Source organism: Xiphophorus couchianus, chromosome 11 (genome assembly GCF_001444195.1).
Source record: "Xiphophorus couchianus chromosome 11, X_couchianus-1.0, whole genome shotgun sequence".
In the NCBI taxonomy this organism is placed as follows: domain Eukaryota; kingdom Metazoa; phylum Chordata; class Actinopteri; order Cyprinodontiformes; family Poeciliidae; genus Xiphophorus; species Xiphophorus couchianus.
In genome coordinates this window covers 13,738,317-13,755,472 of record NC_040238.1, presented here as the reverse complement: position 1 = coordinate 13,755,472, position 17,156 = coordinate 13,738,317, and the positions used below count along the sequence as shown (strand labels likewise).

Here is a 17,156-nt window from a genome sequence, read left to right as displayed (position 1 = left end):
CATAAAGAACTAATTCTGCATCCACTGGAACTTCAGTTGAAGAGCTGAACGATTCAGGAACATCTGGGCCATCCTTTTCTCTTCCAGAACCACCAGCGCAGAGCTAGCTGGCCCTGCACTGGTAGCAGGACCAGTACATCTTCTCCCAGTAGTCCCAGTTTGAAGCAGAGATCAGGTCAGGTTTTAGGTTTCAACTCTTTATTTACATCTTTATTAATCACATTTCACTTTACTCATAAAGCAGCACCTGGAAGTAAAAGAAATCTCAGAACACAAAAGTGGCAGCACTTTGACTCCACTGATCAGGAGCTTCATTTTTTAAAAGAAACATGAGGAGGAGGAGCAGAGGATGAAGGTGAAGAACCGAGTGACGAACGGGACAAACTCGTGACGTTCCCTCAGTGCAGGATTCCGGCGTGATGCAGGTGACTGTGCTCATTCTGACGCAGTTCAAATAAAACTAGTGCTAACAGTAAGGCGTCCAACCGCCGGGGGCGGGGACCGGACCAGGGACGGGTCGCACGCCACCGGCAATGACGTAGGTTTGTGGTGATCTTTAAAAGAGTGAGTTTCTGGCTCCAAAGCCCCAAAATATTGGTTAGAGTTCAGAATCAGCAGAAAACAGGTCAGGTCCAGTTCAGGCAACATCAGGTTCAACGGGGCTTGGATCGGGTCGTCAATACGGATTCCAGAAGAGCTGGTCGGAAAACACAGGAACCTGCTGGTCATCAGAGCCGAAATCTGAGGAGACAAACCCGAGGAATAGGAGTTAAATCTAAAATCTGGAAAAAGGTTCTGGTCCGGTTCTGACCTGCAGGAACAAAAATGAATACCGAAAGCTTCCGATTTAGATTTTAATCTGCTTCCAGAAAAAGTCAGATGGTTAAAAATGATTCTAGATTAAAGTTTTCATTCATTCAGAAACTGAAGTGAGTCAGTGCAGGACTTGACATGTCTGCTGCCCCCAAGTGTTCAACAAGAGTTACTGCAGGTTCCAGGACTTCTAAGGAAGAAAGAAGACAAAGTCCCTGTTGGACCCACCTTGACGTTTGTTTCATGTTCATACATCACTTTTAGGCTACATTATCACCAGCCCTGTTCAGTCCATTTGATAAAGTCCGGTTCGGTTAGTGAGGTGTGAATGCTCATGCTAATGGACCTCTGGTTCTACAAACCTCGGTCTGGGTTTGGTTGAAGTGAACTCTGGCTTGGTTTGAATGCATATGTGAATGCCAAGCGGACCGGAGCCCGCTCCAAAAGCAGGAAGTGGAATACAGTGCAGGGCATTCTGGGTAAATACAACCAAAGCTAATGTGCTAGCCTAGCGAGAGAAATTACTTGTGGTATTCAACCAAAGACGAGACATAAATCCTCCAACCGCTAAAAAGCACTCCAATTTAGTTTTCATTTGGTGAAAGAGGAAGTCAAGCTCAGTGTCTTCAGAGGTTTGTATGTAATTTTCTTCAGTGGTTCTTTGTGCAGTGCCCCCCACAGGCCAGGAGGGGAACAGGTTGCTCAAAGGGTTTGGTTGGTTTGACTCAGAGCAGAGAGAAAGAACAGCAGCTGGAGATGGAACAGAAAAAGAAGATTTGAACCCAATATAACCAAGTCAACCAGACCATCAGGAGGGAATACAACCTTAGATCCAAATCTATCGGGAATAAAACTCAAATTAATATTTAAAAAAAATGTTAAAAGTTAACCATCCTTTCATGACCCAGGTTCAGTTAGAGATTGAAAGGTGTTATATGAGTGATGAGTGTGGCCTCACCTGGGGTGTGGTCGGTCTCCATCAGGAGGCGGAGCCAGTCATTCATGCCGTCATCAGGGGTTAGTTGACTCCTGCTGGAGTAGCTGAGACCAGGAGGAGAGCGAAAAGGCCGGTGGCTTGTCTCCGGCTGCCGGACGAAGGAAAACAGGTCTGTCATTCAGAGTTCTGACTCGGAACCGCGTTCAGACATCATTAAGTCTACCTGCAGCACAAACCGATAGACTGAATAAAACCAGTTTTATCACCCCGCAGGGTTCTGTTATGAACCAGCCCTGAGGAGAACCATACATGTCTCCATGTTCTCCAAACCAGGCTCACAGGCTCAACATGAAACACTTCAGTGATCAGGGGCCAGACTCGTTTAAATTGCCGAGCTGTTGCAGTTACGCTGCAGCTGGTTTATCAGCCTCTATGTGAGGACAAGCTAACCCAAGGCAGAGTCCATGAACCATGAGCCCAGATAAAGACTTTGGGATATCTACAGTCTGTCAGAATCCAAACATCAACCTATTAACTGGTTGGTCTAGACTTACTTTAGTTTCAGTCAATGAAGCAAACCATTTGAGTGTATGATGTGGTTTAAAAACCAAAATCAAGACTACTGCACAACCAGCAGTGGCTACTTCACATGGCACTACAAACACTGTATACCAACGATTTTTCTTAACATTTCCTTTAAAGAAGAAAGTACAAGTTGCAGGAGACCAACCTAGGTGAAGCTGCTAGCCAATCCAATGCTGACAAACAGCAGAGGAAATAGACAATCCAGTGGATGACCAGGCTAGGCATGTTAGCCACCTGCTTGGTAACCAGGCCGCCCATCATTAATGAGATCAGTAGATTGGTTTGGGACGGATATGGCCTCTTGCTACAAGGAAGTAGCCCCTGCTGGGTGGACAATAGAAGGATATATAAATACTGCCACATGTGACTGATCACCCCTTGACTTGCAGGACTGATGGGCAGCTGTAGAAAACTAGCTAGATGTTTACATCAGACCATCGTTTGGAGGCAGAAACCACTTCCTCCTGCAATAATCAGCGAGTACAGAGGCAAGGCCTTACTGGGGACAGCGGGACGGTCCAGGCTCCAGAAACGTCCACAGACAGAGGAGACACCGAGGAGGCATCAGAGGCTGCAGGAGTCTCCTTCTCTCTCTGCTTGTCTCCTCCGTCCTCGCACAGGTCCGACGTCATCTTGGCCAGCTGGCTCTGCCTGCAGACACCAGAGGAGGGTGAGACGCTGCGCTTTCTGCTGCCGAGAGCGTCCAGCAGGGGGCGGCAGAGGCTCCACCTACAGCTGCTCCACTGGGTCGGGCGTGTCCGGCGCATCGCTGGCCGGAGGGTCCCACAGGTGCAGCGCGCGCCTCCACAGACGCACCTGCATGTCCCACGAGCGTCGGCTGTACTTCCGGTACTTGTTGGGCGTGGCTGGGTGGAGCTTCGGGTCCCGCAGGTGTCTGTGGAGGAGATCAACCGATCAGGAGGTGGAGCCTAAGCCTTCAGAGTACAGGTGGGCATTTATCGTGACAATTTATCATTGTCAAGAAATTTCAAATAATGATGCTTAAAAAAACCCTAAATTGTCCATATCGTGATTTAAGTATTTTCTCTACTATTTATGCCATGAGTATATTATTACATATCAAATTTGAAAATATGATTAATTGCAGCTACTGTGTGCAGTTCAGTGATGCTGGTGACAGTGGTGTCCTACAGCAGTGTTTTTTAAACGGTAGCCAACAGGGGGCGCTGTGGAGGAGACGGAGAGAAGATGAGGGGGGGAAAAGCATGCAAAAATTAAAAAAAAAAAAATTAATCCCAGAAATGTTTAAACCTTGCATTTATCTTGATTTTTTTCTGTTTTCCAAACTCTTTTTGTTAAATACAAGTTTAAATAATTTATTTAAATGTAATTTACTTGGCTGCTGCCAGTCAAATTCATCAAGTTGTGTTGCTCCTCGAGCTAGCACAGCTAGAAATGGAAACATTGCTGACAAGACAAAGGACCCCTGCTGCAACAAATCATAAGAACTTAATTTGTATTAATGCGATTAATAAAAATTACATATTTTCCTGTAATCAAAAGACTGGACGGTGTTGAAAAATATATTCCAATAAAATACAATTTTCTGCCAAGGTTATCTAAAATTCAAATGGTATGAGGTTAGCACTTATGCTAAATGAATTTAATTAAATGGTGAATAAAATCACCCTGAAAGTTAATGTTTCTTTACACACTGATTGTGGGTTAATTAAAAAGTAATTAATAGTTTGCATCCCGACTTCAGAGATGGTTTCTCACTTGGGGACCTGCTGCAGGTAGTTCTGGTAGCCACTGGTGTTCTTCCCATACTGGATCTGCTTCTGGCGGCGCTTCAGGACCGCCGCATTCGTCTCGGTGTTGGCCGGGTCTGGCAATCGGGGGTAGCAGCGGGGGAACGAAGGCCTGCAGGAAACGAAGGCCGAGCCGTCACCATGGAGACCAAACCCGCCATAAAGCAGGCCGAAACATGCTGCGCAAATCAGCCGAGGTTCAAACAAACCCGACCAGTCTGGGTCACCGTCACGCTGACCTTTTCCCGTCCACGTCGTCCGTCCCCACCGCCACACTGCTGGTGGACACCTTGAGGATGCAGCGCTCCAGGATGGACGGCCTGCCGAGGACAACCTTAAGAATCAGCAACTCAAGAAAACATTTTTAAAAACTGCAGCCTTAAAAATGAGGGCGTTTTGACATTTTTGAACAATAAAAAGTAGAAGGTTTGGTTATTAAAGGATGAATACTTCATCTAGTAGATTGAAATTTTTTGGGTCATAGTTTTGTTCACAAATGGCCCCCGAGCCGCACTTTGGATACCCCTAATTTATTTTCATTTTTCAGACTGAAGGTTTGTCCTGATCTACACATTTTTCTTCCAGCAGCATCAGGAGCCTGAAGTCCTGAATGAAATGATCCAGACAGCTTTAAGAGTCTGGATCCCAGGAAGAAAACAATGAAGTACTGCGGTGCAGAGAAGCGGCTCGGTGGAGATACAAACCGGCGAGGCTTGCTTCCGGTTCGCTCTCGTCCTCGAAATCCGCTTGCAGCCGAAGGAGACGGGATCGGAGACGTGTTGCTGGAAAACCAGAAGGAAAACCCTTATGGAGCAAATATCCAACACAATGCAGACAATTCAGGAGATCACTCAAGAGAAAAAAAATCTGGAAACGCCAGCTTCCAGAAGAGATAAAAAACTTCCAACACGACGTTGAGTAAAAGTGAAAATTATGAGTGTAAAACTTTCTCTATGAAGTCTTGCTCCAGTATAATAATGACTTCCAGTTGGACTTTTAATTTTTCTTTCATAGCAGAAATTTGTCTCCATAAAAAAAAAAAAAAAAAAAATTCAGCTGTGCTGCCCCCTGGAGAGAAAGAACCTGAACTGCAGTCTGGATCAAAGGCAAATAAGACCTGCTGGAGTTTAATTATCCATCCCTTCCTTTAGGGGGCAGCACTTACCTGAATTCCCGCTAGTAGCCGGTGACCAGGTGAGCCACCTACCTGACCAGGGTGTCGAAGACGGAGCTGCAGCCGGGGAGGAGCCACGGTTCGGGAGAGGAGCTTCCCTGGGCAGCGGGCATCAGGTCGGGAACGCCGCTCCACATCGCCGCGGACCAAGAATTGGCACAAACACACGACCAGGGGCTGGAAGAGAAGCTGGCAGAACCGGGTCAGAGGGACATGTTTTACTTAAGTTCCCCCCCCCCCATAATATTTAGACTTTGTTTGATAAACTAGTAAAGTTTATTTAATCTCGAACCTTTTTACATTTTCACCTAAAGATCTGAATTAAAGTTAGAAAACAACTGTTCCGTACAGTGAAATATTTCAAGAATTTATTTATGCATTTTCAAGTTTAAAATCTCAAATTCGTGAAAAAAATCATTTCAAAGCCTGAGTTTTACATCCGACCAATAAAATTATTTTAATCCATAAACGTTCCTCCTCTTCTGCTCTCCGTTCTGGTCTGGGCTCCATGAGTTCCTGTATTCATGCGGTGTGGCATGCAGGTTCTGCTGAGGTTTTGATTACTCTGATAGAACCTCAGCTCGTCTTCATCGTTGGTTCTGGTGTCTCATGTTCCTCTTGACTCCATAGATTCCCCATGAGGCTATAGGTCAGTCCAGTTTGCTGGTGTTACCATGGTGATTAAAGCAGGTACTGTAGGTTGGTACCAAGTCCAGCTGGAAAATGGAACCAGGAGGAGCTCTAAACTCCTCCGCTGCATTGACTGAACTCCAGGAGACCCAGTGGACCAGAACCAGATGATGTCATGGTGACCCAGATCATCACCAACAGGAAGCAATCTGGTTCTTTCCACTCGTCCTCCAGTAGACGAAGAAAAAAGTCATTTTGCTTCATAATCCTCTCAAGGTTGACTTCAGTTTTATTACTACCACACTTTATCCTTCCACTCAACTTTCCAGTAGGTTTTAATACAGAACTCTGAACGGACAGCTTCTTTAGCTTTGACCTTTTGTCGCTTAAATGTGCAGAAAGCGAGTGTCTGGGTCAGCAGACTTCCTCATTAATGAATTAATTATCCATTTTATTGATTTAATTGTCTGAAAAACCCAACAGTTCATTAACTGTAAGAGGGGAAAAAAAAGTTTTACATTTAAATTGACCAAAACCAGAAAGCCTTTGGGTGACGATGCCGATGGAAATCAGTTTTATTTGACTGATTCTGGGTGATACCCTCTGAATACACACCATTAAGCCTGGGAGGTGAAACTCAGGACCAAACACAGCAAGAGTCCGAACCAGCCGGTCCAAATGGGTCAAGAAATAAACCCAAAATAGGTTCAAAGCGCAGAACTTTAACATTTAGAGTGTAATCAGATTAACAGCCAACAGGTCAGAAAGACAGAGCTCAATGTAAATTACAGGAAACAGTTCTCCTCTAAATTAGAAACTGGTTCTACAAACTCTGCCTGCAGGTTCATGTTCTGGTTCTGGTTCGTACCTGGAGGACAGCAGCGGACTCTGGGCTGCTGGTTTCACTCCGCTGGTTGACATTTCTGCTCTTCTCTTCAGACAGACACGCCATCATTCTGATTCTCAGCCTTATAATGAGGCGCACCTGCGGCGCTGGAAAGGGGGCGGGGCCCAAAGCTCACCTGACCACACCTGGGTTACCTTCCGTCTCTGGCGCTTCTCTTCTGAAACTGTAATCATTTCACAACCAGTTTACTCACTTCCGTTCACCTGTAGGACAGCATTTTAGCTGTTTATATTTTCCTCTGTTAAAATCTGCCTGGTTTGCCATCACTACCTGCCTGTCCTGCAGGGGGCGCTGCAAATCACAAATTTAAAAGTCAGTTTCAGCTATTTCCGGGGTAAGTTGTTTGCCAACCGCCATAAAACAAGAAGAAGAAGAAGAAGAAGAAGGGAAGTGAGGACTTGTGGAGAAGCTCAAACGGCGGATTCCGGGCATAAACTGGTTTGTGACTGGATTAGGATGAAAAAGATTACATTTTTAAATGGAGTCAAGGAGAAAAGAATGATGAGGAGATTTTCGAGTGGGAAGTGCCTACTGAATTATTAAAAATAGTGAAACAACCTTGAATAACACAAACTCGAACCTCCGTTTCTTGTTTTCCCCCTTTGTTTCCTTTAATCGGTTTAACTTATTCTGTTTTATAAATCTTTATGTATGTATTGTCTTGGTGTGTTCCTTTTTGAGTTAACAATGGTATGTTGTGACAATGTAAACTTTGGACTATTGTCCTATTGGACAAGGTGATTTATGTAAAGAACCAATAAAAATCTTTGAAAATTGAAATTGAAATTGGATTAGGATGACAACTAAGGCAGATGGAGGTGGTGAGGATGATGATATGGATTTTGACGATTGGACTCCGGTAGGAAGAGGAAGAGGTAGAGGTAAAGATAAAGTTTTGAAAGAGGATAGAGTAATTGGTAGCCAGAATAGTAAGCGAACTTTGGAAGAATGCAGCTCAGATGAGGAAAATAGAGTGGTTAGGAAGAAAGTAACAAACGAAGAATTTAAGGTAATTCTTAAATTCAGGAAGGAAGATATGAATATTAACTTAAGTCCGATACAAGTTTCAAGAGAAATAAAAAAGAAAATAGGTGAGGTAGAGTTTGTTAAAACATTACGAGATGGAAACATGTTGATAAAATACAAATCTGAAGACCAAAAGAATAAATGCTTGAAGACTGACAACATTTGCAAAAAAGTAGTTGGTGAGAAAGTAATTGTTGGAGAAAATAGAGTATCACGTGGTGTTATCACTGGTATTCCGCTGGAGGAGGATTTAGACAGACTCAAAAAGAACATACAGGGGGGAGAAGTTCGGAGATTGAAAAGATTGTTGAAGCATGTGAATGGAGAAAAAATGGAGAGCCTATCGATTCTTTTGGAGTTTCAAGGAGAAGTCCTTCCTGATAAGGTTAAAATTGGATTCATGAGTTTTCCTGTGAGACCATATGTCCCTCCCCCTTTGCGCTGTTTTAAATGCCAAAGGTATGGTCATATTGCAGCAGTGTGTAAAGGGAAACAAAGATGTGCCAAATGTGGAGGAGATCATCGATATGATGAATGTGGAGTGGATGTACAAGTGAAATGCTGTAATTGTGGTGGTCAGCATAATGTAGCGTATGGAGGTTGTGAGGCAAGGAAAAAGGCAGCAGAAATTCAACAGCTGAGAACAATTAAAAACATCACTTATGCAGAGGCAACAAAAAGTATTCAAGAGAAAAGAGCGGTTCAGGAAAATCAACAAGTAATGTCTAGCATTAGGGCTGAGCCCAGTAAGATTTCACAATCTGGAATGGAAATCACAATGGATAAATTAATATTATTCATGGCATATGTAATCAACTGTACTGATCAAGTAAAACAGAAAACAGAAAAGATTAAAATTATAGTGAAAGGTGCAGAAAAATTTTTAGATGTGAAGGATTTATCTTGGGAACTAATAAATAAAAGGCTTGAAATAGATGGAAAACAAGGTGGAGGAAGAATGTAATGATTATCTTACAATGGAATGCAAGAAGTCTAATAGCAAATGGTCAAGAATTTAAAGGTTATATAAACTGTTTGGAAATTAAACCAGATATTATTTGTGTTCAGGAAACATGGCTTAAACCAGAGCTAGATTTTGTGATAGCAGGATATGATAGCATTAGACGGGATAGGGAGCAAGAAAGTGGAGGAGGTTGTGTAATATTTGTTAAGCAAGGGATTCAGTATAGGTTTGTAGATAAAGGATCATCTTTAGAATGGATAGCTGTGGAAATCTGGATTAATAAGGAAAATATTAAGATATTAAATTTTTATAATCCATGTAAAAAACTGAATTTAGATCAAATGGAGGATATGTTTAAAAGTCTAGGTAGAAATCTAATTTGTTGTGGAGATTTTAATGCCTATAGCACTGTGTGGGGTCATAAAAATGATGCAAACGGAGAAGTGGTAGAACAATTAATGGATAAGAAGCAATTGGTTTGTATTAATGATGGAGAAGGGACAAGAATTGATATTAGAAATGGAAATGAATCAGCACTAGATCTAACTCTAGTATCAGTGAATTTTGCCGGGATTAGTAATTGGAAAGTTTTAAAGGAATCTACATTAGGAAGTGATCATTATCCTATTGTGATTGAAATCGGTTTAGAAATAGGGAAAGATGATAATAGAAATATAGAAAGATGGATATTTAGAAATGTTGATTGGGAAAAATATAAAATAATAAGTGATGAAAAACTGCTAAAGGTTCATTTTGATTTGGATATAGATAGTGTAAACTCTTCTATTTGTGAAGCTATTTCAGGAGCAGCACATGGAACAATTCAAAGGAAAAAAGGAAAGTATAGGAAAAAAATAGTACCATGGTGGACAAAGGAATGTGATTTGGCAATTAAATCCAGAAATAAAGCCTTTAGGTTGTTAAAGAGAAATCAGAATTTTGAGAATTTGCTGGGATATAAAAAGTCACAGGCTTTGGTTAAAAGAACGGTAAAAAGTGCTAAAAAGGTTTATTGGGGAAATTTCTGTAATACAGTAGGAAGGGAAACAAAGATTTCAAAAATTTGGGGAATGATTAAACGAATGAATGGAATTAGAAGTGAATATGGATATCCAGTTCTTAAGAATGGAGATGAAATGGCTTTAAATGAGGAGGAGGAGAAGGCAAATATGATGGCTAGGAAATTTGTTGAAATTCATAGTAGCAATAATTTAAATACAGAAGAAATAAGGAAAAGAGTTTCTATTATTAAGGAAAATATTAACCTGTTAGAAGTAGATACAGAATATAATGATCTATTGAATAATTCCTTTTCATTATTTGAATTAAACAACGCTTTAAGGAAAGCAAAAAATTCTTCTCCAGGAAAAGACAATATTTCTTATATTATGATTAAAAAACTTAGTATTTCATCCAAAAAGATATTATTAGATTTCTTTAATAAGATATGGGACGGGGGTATTTTACCTCTGGCATGGAAAGAAGCAATCATAGTTCCAATCTTAAAACCAGGTAAAGAGAAGTCAAATCCTACAAGTTATAGACCTATTGCGTTAACTTCACATATATGCAAAATAATGGAAAGAATGATAAATGAAAGATTGAGTTATTTTGTGGAGAAGAAGGGGTATTTGAAAAAATTTCAAAGTGGATTTAGGAAAGGTAGAAGCACTATGGATCCTATTTTGTGTTTAGAACATGAAATCAGAAAAGGGCAAGTTAATAAGGAGAGTGTGGTGGCGGTTTTCTTTGACATAGAGAAAGCTTATGATATGATGTGGAAAGAAGGGTTTTTAATTAAATTAAGGAAAATGGGGGTTAGAGGGTCAATGTTTAATTGGATAAAAGATTTTTTACATAATAGATCTATACAAGTAAGAATAGGTCAACAGTTGTCAGAAAAATGTTTTGTTGAAAATGGAACTCCTCAAGGAAGTATTGTGAGTCCTTTATTTTTCTCTATTATGATTAATGATATGTTTGACAATTTGGAGAGTGGTATGGGTTGTTCATTATTTGCTGATGATGGAGCAATTTGGAAGAGGGGTAAGAACTTGAAATTTATAGTTAAGAAATTACAAGAAGCAATATATAGTATAGAAGAGTGGTCATATAATTGGGGTTTTAAAATTTCAATAGATAAAACAAAGACCTTATTTTTCACTAGAAAGAAAGTATCTAATGATTTAAAATTGTATTTGTATAAACATGATTTAGAAAGAGTAAATGAGTTTAAATTTTTGGGTTTGTGGATGGATGAAAAACTTACTTGGAGTAGACATATTCAAAAAGTAGTGGATAAATGTAAGAGAGTTTTAAATATTATGAGGTGTTTGGTGGGAAGAGAGTGGGGCGCTGAGAGAAAAGCATTGAAAATAATATATACGGGTTTAATAAGATCTGTATTAGACTATGGTAGTCTGGCCTTTGGATCAGCATCAGAAACACTTCTTAAAAAATTAGACATTATTCAGTATCAAGCCTTGAGGTTGTGTACAGGAGCCATCAGAACAACTCCGATCTCAGCTTTGTTAGTTGAAATGGGGGAAATACCACTTTACCTCAGAAGATTACAGTTAAGATTATCTTACTGGAGTTATTTAAAGGGTCAGTATGAAAATCATCCATGTCAAGAAATTTTAAAACCTAGCTGGGAAAAGGGGAAAAAGACTTTAAAATCCTTTGGTTGGGAGATAGAGAGGGACGTGAAAGATTTTGATTTATCATCTATAAAAATGAGTGAAACTGTTCCATTATCACCGGTCCATCCATCTCTGTTTCATGAAATCATTGTGGATTTATCTTTGTTGGAGAAGAGGAAAAAAGGAAATATTTTAGAATCATACTCAGTGCAAGCATATATAGAAAATAAATACTTTAATTATGTTCAAGTGTATACAGATGCATCTAAAAGTTTAAGTAGCAACAATGGGGTGTCATTTATCGTTCCAGGATTTAGTATTAAAAAATGTAAGAGGATTTCTGATGACGTCTCAGTGTTTACAGGGGAAATGATGGGAATAATTCTGGCATTAGGATGGATTGAAGAGGTTCGTCCTCTGAGAAGTTTAATTTGTTCTGATTCAAGTTCATCATTATGTTCAATTAAGCATAATCAGTCTAATAGTAGGCCAGACCTTTTATTTGAGATTCAGTTAATACTTTATAGAATTCAGGCCATGGAATTAATTGTCATTTTTACATGGGTTCCATCGCATATAGGAATAAAAGGAAATGAGTTGGCGGACAAATATGCAAAACAAGCTTCAAAAAATAGTTGCATTGAGATACTGATTCCTTTTAGTAAAGAGGAAATAAAATCTATTATAAAACAAAAGGTTAAGGGAAGATGGCAGAAGCAGTGGGAAGAAGAAAGAACTGGTAGATGGCTTTATTGTATTCAAAGGACAGTTGGTGCAATGAGGGCAACAGAAAGAAGTAGAAAAGAAGAAAACATTATATCCAGATTACGTTTTGGTCATACAGGTTTAAACAGTACACTATTTAAAATGGGGAAACATCCATCAGGTAATTGTGATCTTTGCCTTCAAGAAGAGACAGTAGAACATGTTTTATTGTTATGTCCAAAGTACTCCGAGGAGAGAAGGAAATTAGAATATAGGCTTCTTAAGAATAAGTTACAGTTAAAAATACCAGATATTTTGGGATATTCCTCTTCCTCTGAATATTTATGTTATTTCATAAAATTTCTTAAGAAAACTAAACTGATAGAAAGGATTTAGTGTTTTTTTTTTGTTTTTTGTTTTTTTTTATTATTTTATTTTATTTTTTTAAGTTGCGTCCTGATCCACACTCCATACCAGTAGGTGGCGGTAATGCACACCATTAAGTTGCTTGCCAACCGCCATTAAAAACAAAAAGACGAAGAAGAAGAAGAAGCTATTTCCGGTAACCGAGTAAACAAGATGGCGTCAGGCAGTGGGGTGAGTTTTTCACTATTATAGTTTAAATATTTAATTTGTACTTTTTAAACATCAAACCTTAAGTGTCCGTAAATATTCGGGTTTCACCTTCGACCGGAACCGCTTTCAGCTCCGCCTGAAGCCGTCTATTGAGCTTCTGAGCGCTGATGCTAGCGGCTAGCATGCTAACAGACCACGACGAAAACAATAATCAGGCCTTTAGTCACAGTTTGTGACCATATGTACATTTAAACTCGAGCTTCAGTCGGTACCAGTCGTTCGTGTGTTTCTGGTTTTATTCTGAAGCAAAACCGACGATAAATAAACGCTTAGCTTTTAGCAGAAGCTCAGCTAACCGCTACAACCCAACTTCCGGTCTGTCAAAATAAAATAGTTCTCGGCTTGCGCAATGATTAAAAAATCTAATTGTATGAGATTTTAAAAGTAAAAGTTATAATTCTGTATTAAAGTAGAAAATAGTGTTTGCTATTACGTAATTGAATCTCACTTTGGGTTCTACATCATCTTAAAGAATAAAAAAATGCATGTAATTATTTATTCAATTCAACAATACTAAATTTATCCTAAAGGGAAACTAAATGTTGCTGTAACTGATCACCTGAATATCTTCAGAGAATCCTTGATCATCTCCAGTAGCAAGAAATCTGTAGAGGCCTCTGACTGAAGACTTACTGTATGACAGTAATGTTTAATCTTTTCAGTTTCCTGAGGAGCTATAACTACTATAAAAAATATATTATATGATAAAGTGAAGTATTTATAATATAAACATTTTCATCACTGCAGAAAAAACACATCTGGTCAAAGGTTAATTTTGCAGAATTTATTTCAGTTTACTTCTCCCTGATTCAGAACAAAAATTGTTCAATCTGGTAAGGTAAACCGGAGGTTTCTGAGGATCCGTTTCTCTGGAAGCTTTTCTCATGTTCAACTTTGACCTCTTCCAGTCGAGTAAGAACGACTTCCGTCGGAAATGGGACAAAGACGAGTACGAGTCTCTGGCTCAGAAACGTCTGGTGGAGGAGAGGGAGCTGGAGAAGAGGGATGGTGAGGAGAACTGTCTTCAACATGGCTTCACCTCCTGTTTCTGTCTGCTGATTAGAAGCAGAGCTCTGATTTCCCAGAGGTCATAGGTTAAAGCTTTTCTCTGCGTTCCTCCAGGGAAGATTGTCCCGCCTGTCAAGCGGGAACTCCTGCGTCACCGGGACTACAAGGTGGACCTGGAGTCCAAGCTGGGGAAGACCATCGTCATCACCAAGACGACGCCGCAGGCTGAGATGGGCGGGTGGGTGTTCAGAGTTGGCTCCGCCCCCACGCCACCTGGCCGGTGCTGACTCTTCGTTTCTTCTTCTGCTGTTCCAGGTACTACTGCAACGTGTGCGACTGTGTGGTGAAGGACTCCATCAACTTCCTGGATCACATCAACGGGAAGAAACGTGAGTCCTCAAACCAGCAACTGTTACTATGGAAACGCTGTGTTTTGGCTTAGTGTGAGTCCATCAGCTGAGCCATCTGAGTCAGACTCGTCTCTCTAGTCTGGACTTGAATCTTGTAGCCATAGCAGCCGGTTGCTAAGATCTAGCCGCTGTTAGCTGAAAGAGCAGCCATTTTGTTTACGGCAGTAGAGATGGTCGTCGCCATCAAAAAATATTAGTAAATTCAGAAATATGATTAAATAAAGTATCTGGTGGTTTAGTGATATAAATCAAACTTCTTTCAGCGTGTTTCTGTGCATGTGGCGTCCTGAAGTCGTTTATTTAAAATAGAAACGGTTTAAGATCAGCAGTTACCTAAAAAAGGAGTAATAGGTCTTATCATCATTTTCATGGTTATCACAATAGTACTACAAAATACTGAGATCACATTCTAAGTCCATGTTGCCCATGCCTTCGTTGACACACTATTTTAGGGTCAGAGGTCAAGTTTGGATGTAGGACGTGAATGCAGGTACTAAAAGGAAAGGAAGTCAAAGTCCTAATATGTAAACTGTATGTGTGTGTGTACGGGGGTGTGTGTGTGAGCAGACCAGAGGAACCTGGGCATGTCGATGCGGGTGGAGCGCTCGTCTCTGGATCAGGTGAAGAAACGCTTCGAGGTGAACAAGAAGAAGCTGGAGGAGAAGCAGAAGGAGTATGACTTTGAGGAGCGAATGAAGGAGCTGAGGGAGGAGGTGAGTCAGGCCACGCCCCCTGCTGGCCCCCTGACCTTACTGCGCTCCACACATGCACAATAAAACCATCAGAAACAAAGCGGATTCCCTATCCAGACTTTATTTACCTTCTTAGACTGACTTAGACTTAGACTGACTTTATTGTCATTTTGCATGCACAGGGTGTATACAGAACGAAATTTTGTTGCATACGGCTCAGGACAATGTTTTGAGCTTCCAATGTTGTGAGGTTACTCCAGAATAAAATAAAATACAGTATAAAATATGAATATAAATCTAAATATAAAATATAAAGTGCAGGACTGACAGTAAAATAGAAGTTATTTAGCTCTGTACATGTGCAAGGTATAAAGTGGAGACCAGATTTTAAGTGCAGTCCAGTTAAGAGTTCAGCAGTCTGATGGCAAGTCGGAAAAAGCTGTTTCGGAACCTGGTGGACCTGCACTGGATGCTGCGGAACCTCTTTCCAGAGGGCTTTCTGTCTTAGAAATCAATTTTTATTTTATCTGAATAATTAGTAGTTGAGTTTATCCAGAAAATAAAATGTTAATGAGGGAGCATTACTGCCAGCTACTGGTGAGGAGTTTGGGCCAAATGTTGCTACAAAAAAAAAAGAAGAAAACTGTTAACACTAGAATTTGCCCTGGTGGTTTTTACTTCTGAAGTCTTTCTGAGATAAAACAGCAGGTCTAGTCTTGGCTGTGATTGGTTGATACATGAAACAAAATAATACTCATTAAACCAAATCAGGAGTTTAAATTTATTTTGTTTTAAATTTGCTCCTTTTTTCTATCTACAATGGCCCTAATCACCCTGCTGCAGGTCCTGGTCAAACTGGCCGGTCAATGGTTTGTACTGCAGTGTATTTAGTCAGAGTGACGCCTCCTGTCCTCATAGCCTGTCTCTGCGGCCTGTGTCTCCTGCAGGAGGAGAAGGCGAAGGCCTACAAGAAGGAGAAGCAGAAGGAGAGGAAGCGGCGAGCTGAGGACGACGTGGAGCTGGAGGAGGACGACGAGATGGCCGCCGTCATGGGATTCTCCGGGTTCGGCTCGTCCAAGAAGAGCCACTGACTTCTGCACACTGGGACCAGTTCCTGCTGCACACTGGGACTAGTTCAGAGACTCAGATCAGGACTCGTCCTGCTCTGCATTCCCAGACAGACTCTTATTTTGGCAGGTTGTGTGGCTCTGAGCAGCTGGTTAGTCAGACGCCGTGACCCAGTAGGCTGTTCTCCTGCGGAGTCGGACTGCGACCCGTCAGCCAATCAGCATCCAGCGTCGTCTGGGTTCGCTGCGTTCAGCGTTTCTGTTGAAAGTGGAAATGATTGGAATCAGGAGGAGAAGCTGCTTTTATTTCTGTTCATATTTTAATAAAATCATTGACTTCTGGATGATTGTTGTAGTTTCAGCTGCTGAAACATTTTAATTGCATAATTCAGTTCATCTGCAGGATGATGGATTATTAATCTGATCATTTTAAAGCAGATTCTTTCTGATCCGAGACGCTGAACGAGTTCAGCCTCTATCTGCGGCGCCGTGGCGTTTGATCAACAGGAAGTAGACAAGGAAGTTGGTTGTTTCCTCTGCGCTGCTGAAAAATGACCAGAACCAGCTGATCATCCAGATCAGAACAAAATGTTATTTTTACTCTGCTGAGCATCTATATCCTGGATGTACACACACAAAAAAATAAAAAATGACATTAAAAAAATGAAATTATTTTTTTCCCAGGAATAGGAACTCTGTTTAATCACACAGTGAAATATTTCAGCCTTCATTTGTAAATGGACTGAACTCATATAGCGCTTTTCCAGTCATTTTGACCAGTCAAAGCGCTTTACACTAGAGTCACATTCACCCAGTTGCACTCACAAACACACACATATGCAATTTGGGGTTAAGTGCCTTGCCCAGAGGTACATAGACATGTGGCAGGAGGAAGCTGGAATCGTACCTACAACCTTCGGATCGCAAGACGACTACTCTACCAAAGAGCCACAGTCACCCCAGAATCATGTTCTGGTCCATGATTCTGGACCAGAGAACTCAACAGAAATCAGAATATTCCGTGAGATCAATAAAACAAACTAAACAGGAGGGTGCTGTGGTGGCGTAGTGGTTAGCACGCCCCACGTTTGGAGGACTTAGCCCTCGACGCGGACGTCGCGGGTTCGACTCCCGGTCCTGATGACCTTTACTGCATGTCTTCCCCCCTCTCCTCACTCTCCTTCCTGT

General features: G+C 41.0%; 2 protein-coding genes across 4 annotated transcripts; one reads left to right on the top strand and one right to left on the bottom strand.

Annotated features, from left to right (window-relative positions):
* Positions 1-181: 181 nt before the first annotated feature.
* On the bottom strand, positions 182-13,700 carry slbp2 (stem-loop binding protein 2). 2 transcript variants are annotated; one of them, XM_028032106.1, is made up of 11 exons: positions 12,810-13,700; positions 7,089-7,109; positions 6,780-6,981; positions 5,315-5,470; positions 4,812-4,889; positions 4,347-4,427; positions 4,076-4,219; positions 3,069-3,230; positions 2,836-2,986; positions 1,772-1,898; positions 182-741 (listed from the first exon to the last, which is right to left on the bottom strand). In XM_028032106.1, the coding sequence occupies exons 3-11, from the start codon at positions 6,830-6,832 to the stop codon at positions 677-679; spliced, it is 1,017 nt and encodes a 338-aa protein (XP_027887907.1). In that variant the 5' UTR covers positions 6,833-6,981; positions 7,089-7,109; positions 12,810-13,700; the 3' UTR covers positions 182-676. The 2 variants fall into 2 exon arrangements, with proteins under 2 accessions (XP_027887907.1, XP_027887906.1); XM_028032105.1 differs by having other exon boundaries at positions 6,780-7,109.
* On the top strand, positions 12,704-16,312 carry zmat2 (zinc finger, matrin-type 2). Of its 2 annotated transcripts, none has more exons than XM_028032108.1 (6): positions 12,704-12,752; positions 13,700-13,782; positions 13,912-14,037; positions 14,115-14,188; positions 14,777-14,922; positions 15,849-16,312. In XM_028032108.1, the coding sequence occupies exons 1-6, from the start codon at positions 12,735-12,737 to the stop codon at positions 15,990-15,992; spliced, it is 591 nt and encodes a 196-aa protein (XP_027887909.1). In that variant the 5' UTR covers positions 12,704-12,734; the 3' UTR covers positions 15,993-16,312. The 2 variants fall into 2 exon arrangements, with proteins under 2 accessions (XP_027887909.1, XP_027887908.1); XM_028032107.1 differs by having other exon boundaries at positions 13,700-13,799; positions 13,914-14,037.
* Positions 16,313-17,156: the final 844 nt, after the last annotated feature.

Coding starts and splice junctions, on each gene's coding strand:
- slbp2 (XM_028032105.1), bottom strand. CDS start 6,832: ATGTCAACCAGCGGAGTGAAACCAGCAGCCCAGAGTCCGCTGCTGTCC. Junction 2,987..3,068: donor CCCGACCCAGTGGAGCAGCT/GTAGGTGGAGCC, acceptor TGGTGTCTGCAG/GCAGAGCCAGCTGGCCAAGA. Junction 1,899..2,835: donor GGACCGTCCCGCTGTCCCCA/GTAAGGCCTTGC, acceptor TTCGTCCGGCAG/CCGGAGACAAGCCACCGGCC.
- zmat2 (XM_028032107.1), top strand. Junction 14,038..14,114: donor CCGCAGGCTGAGATGGGCGG/GTGGGTGTTCAG, acceptor CTGCTGTTCCAG/GTACTACTGCAACGTGTGCG. Junction 14,189..14,776: donor TCACATCAACGGGAAGAAAC/GTGAGTCCTCAA, acceptor GTGTGTGAGCAG/ACCAGAGGAACCTGGGCATG.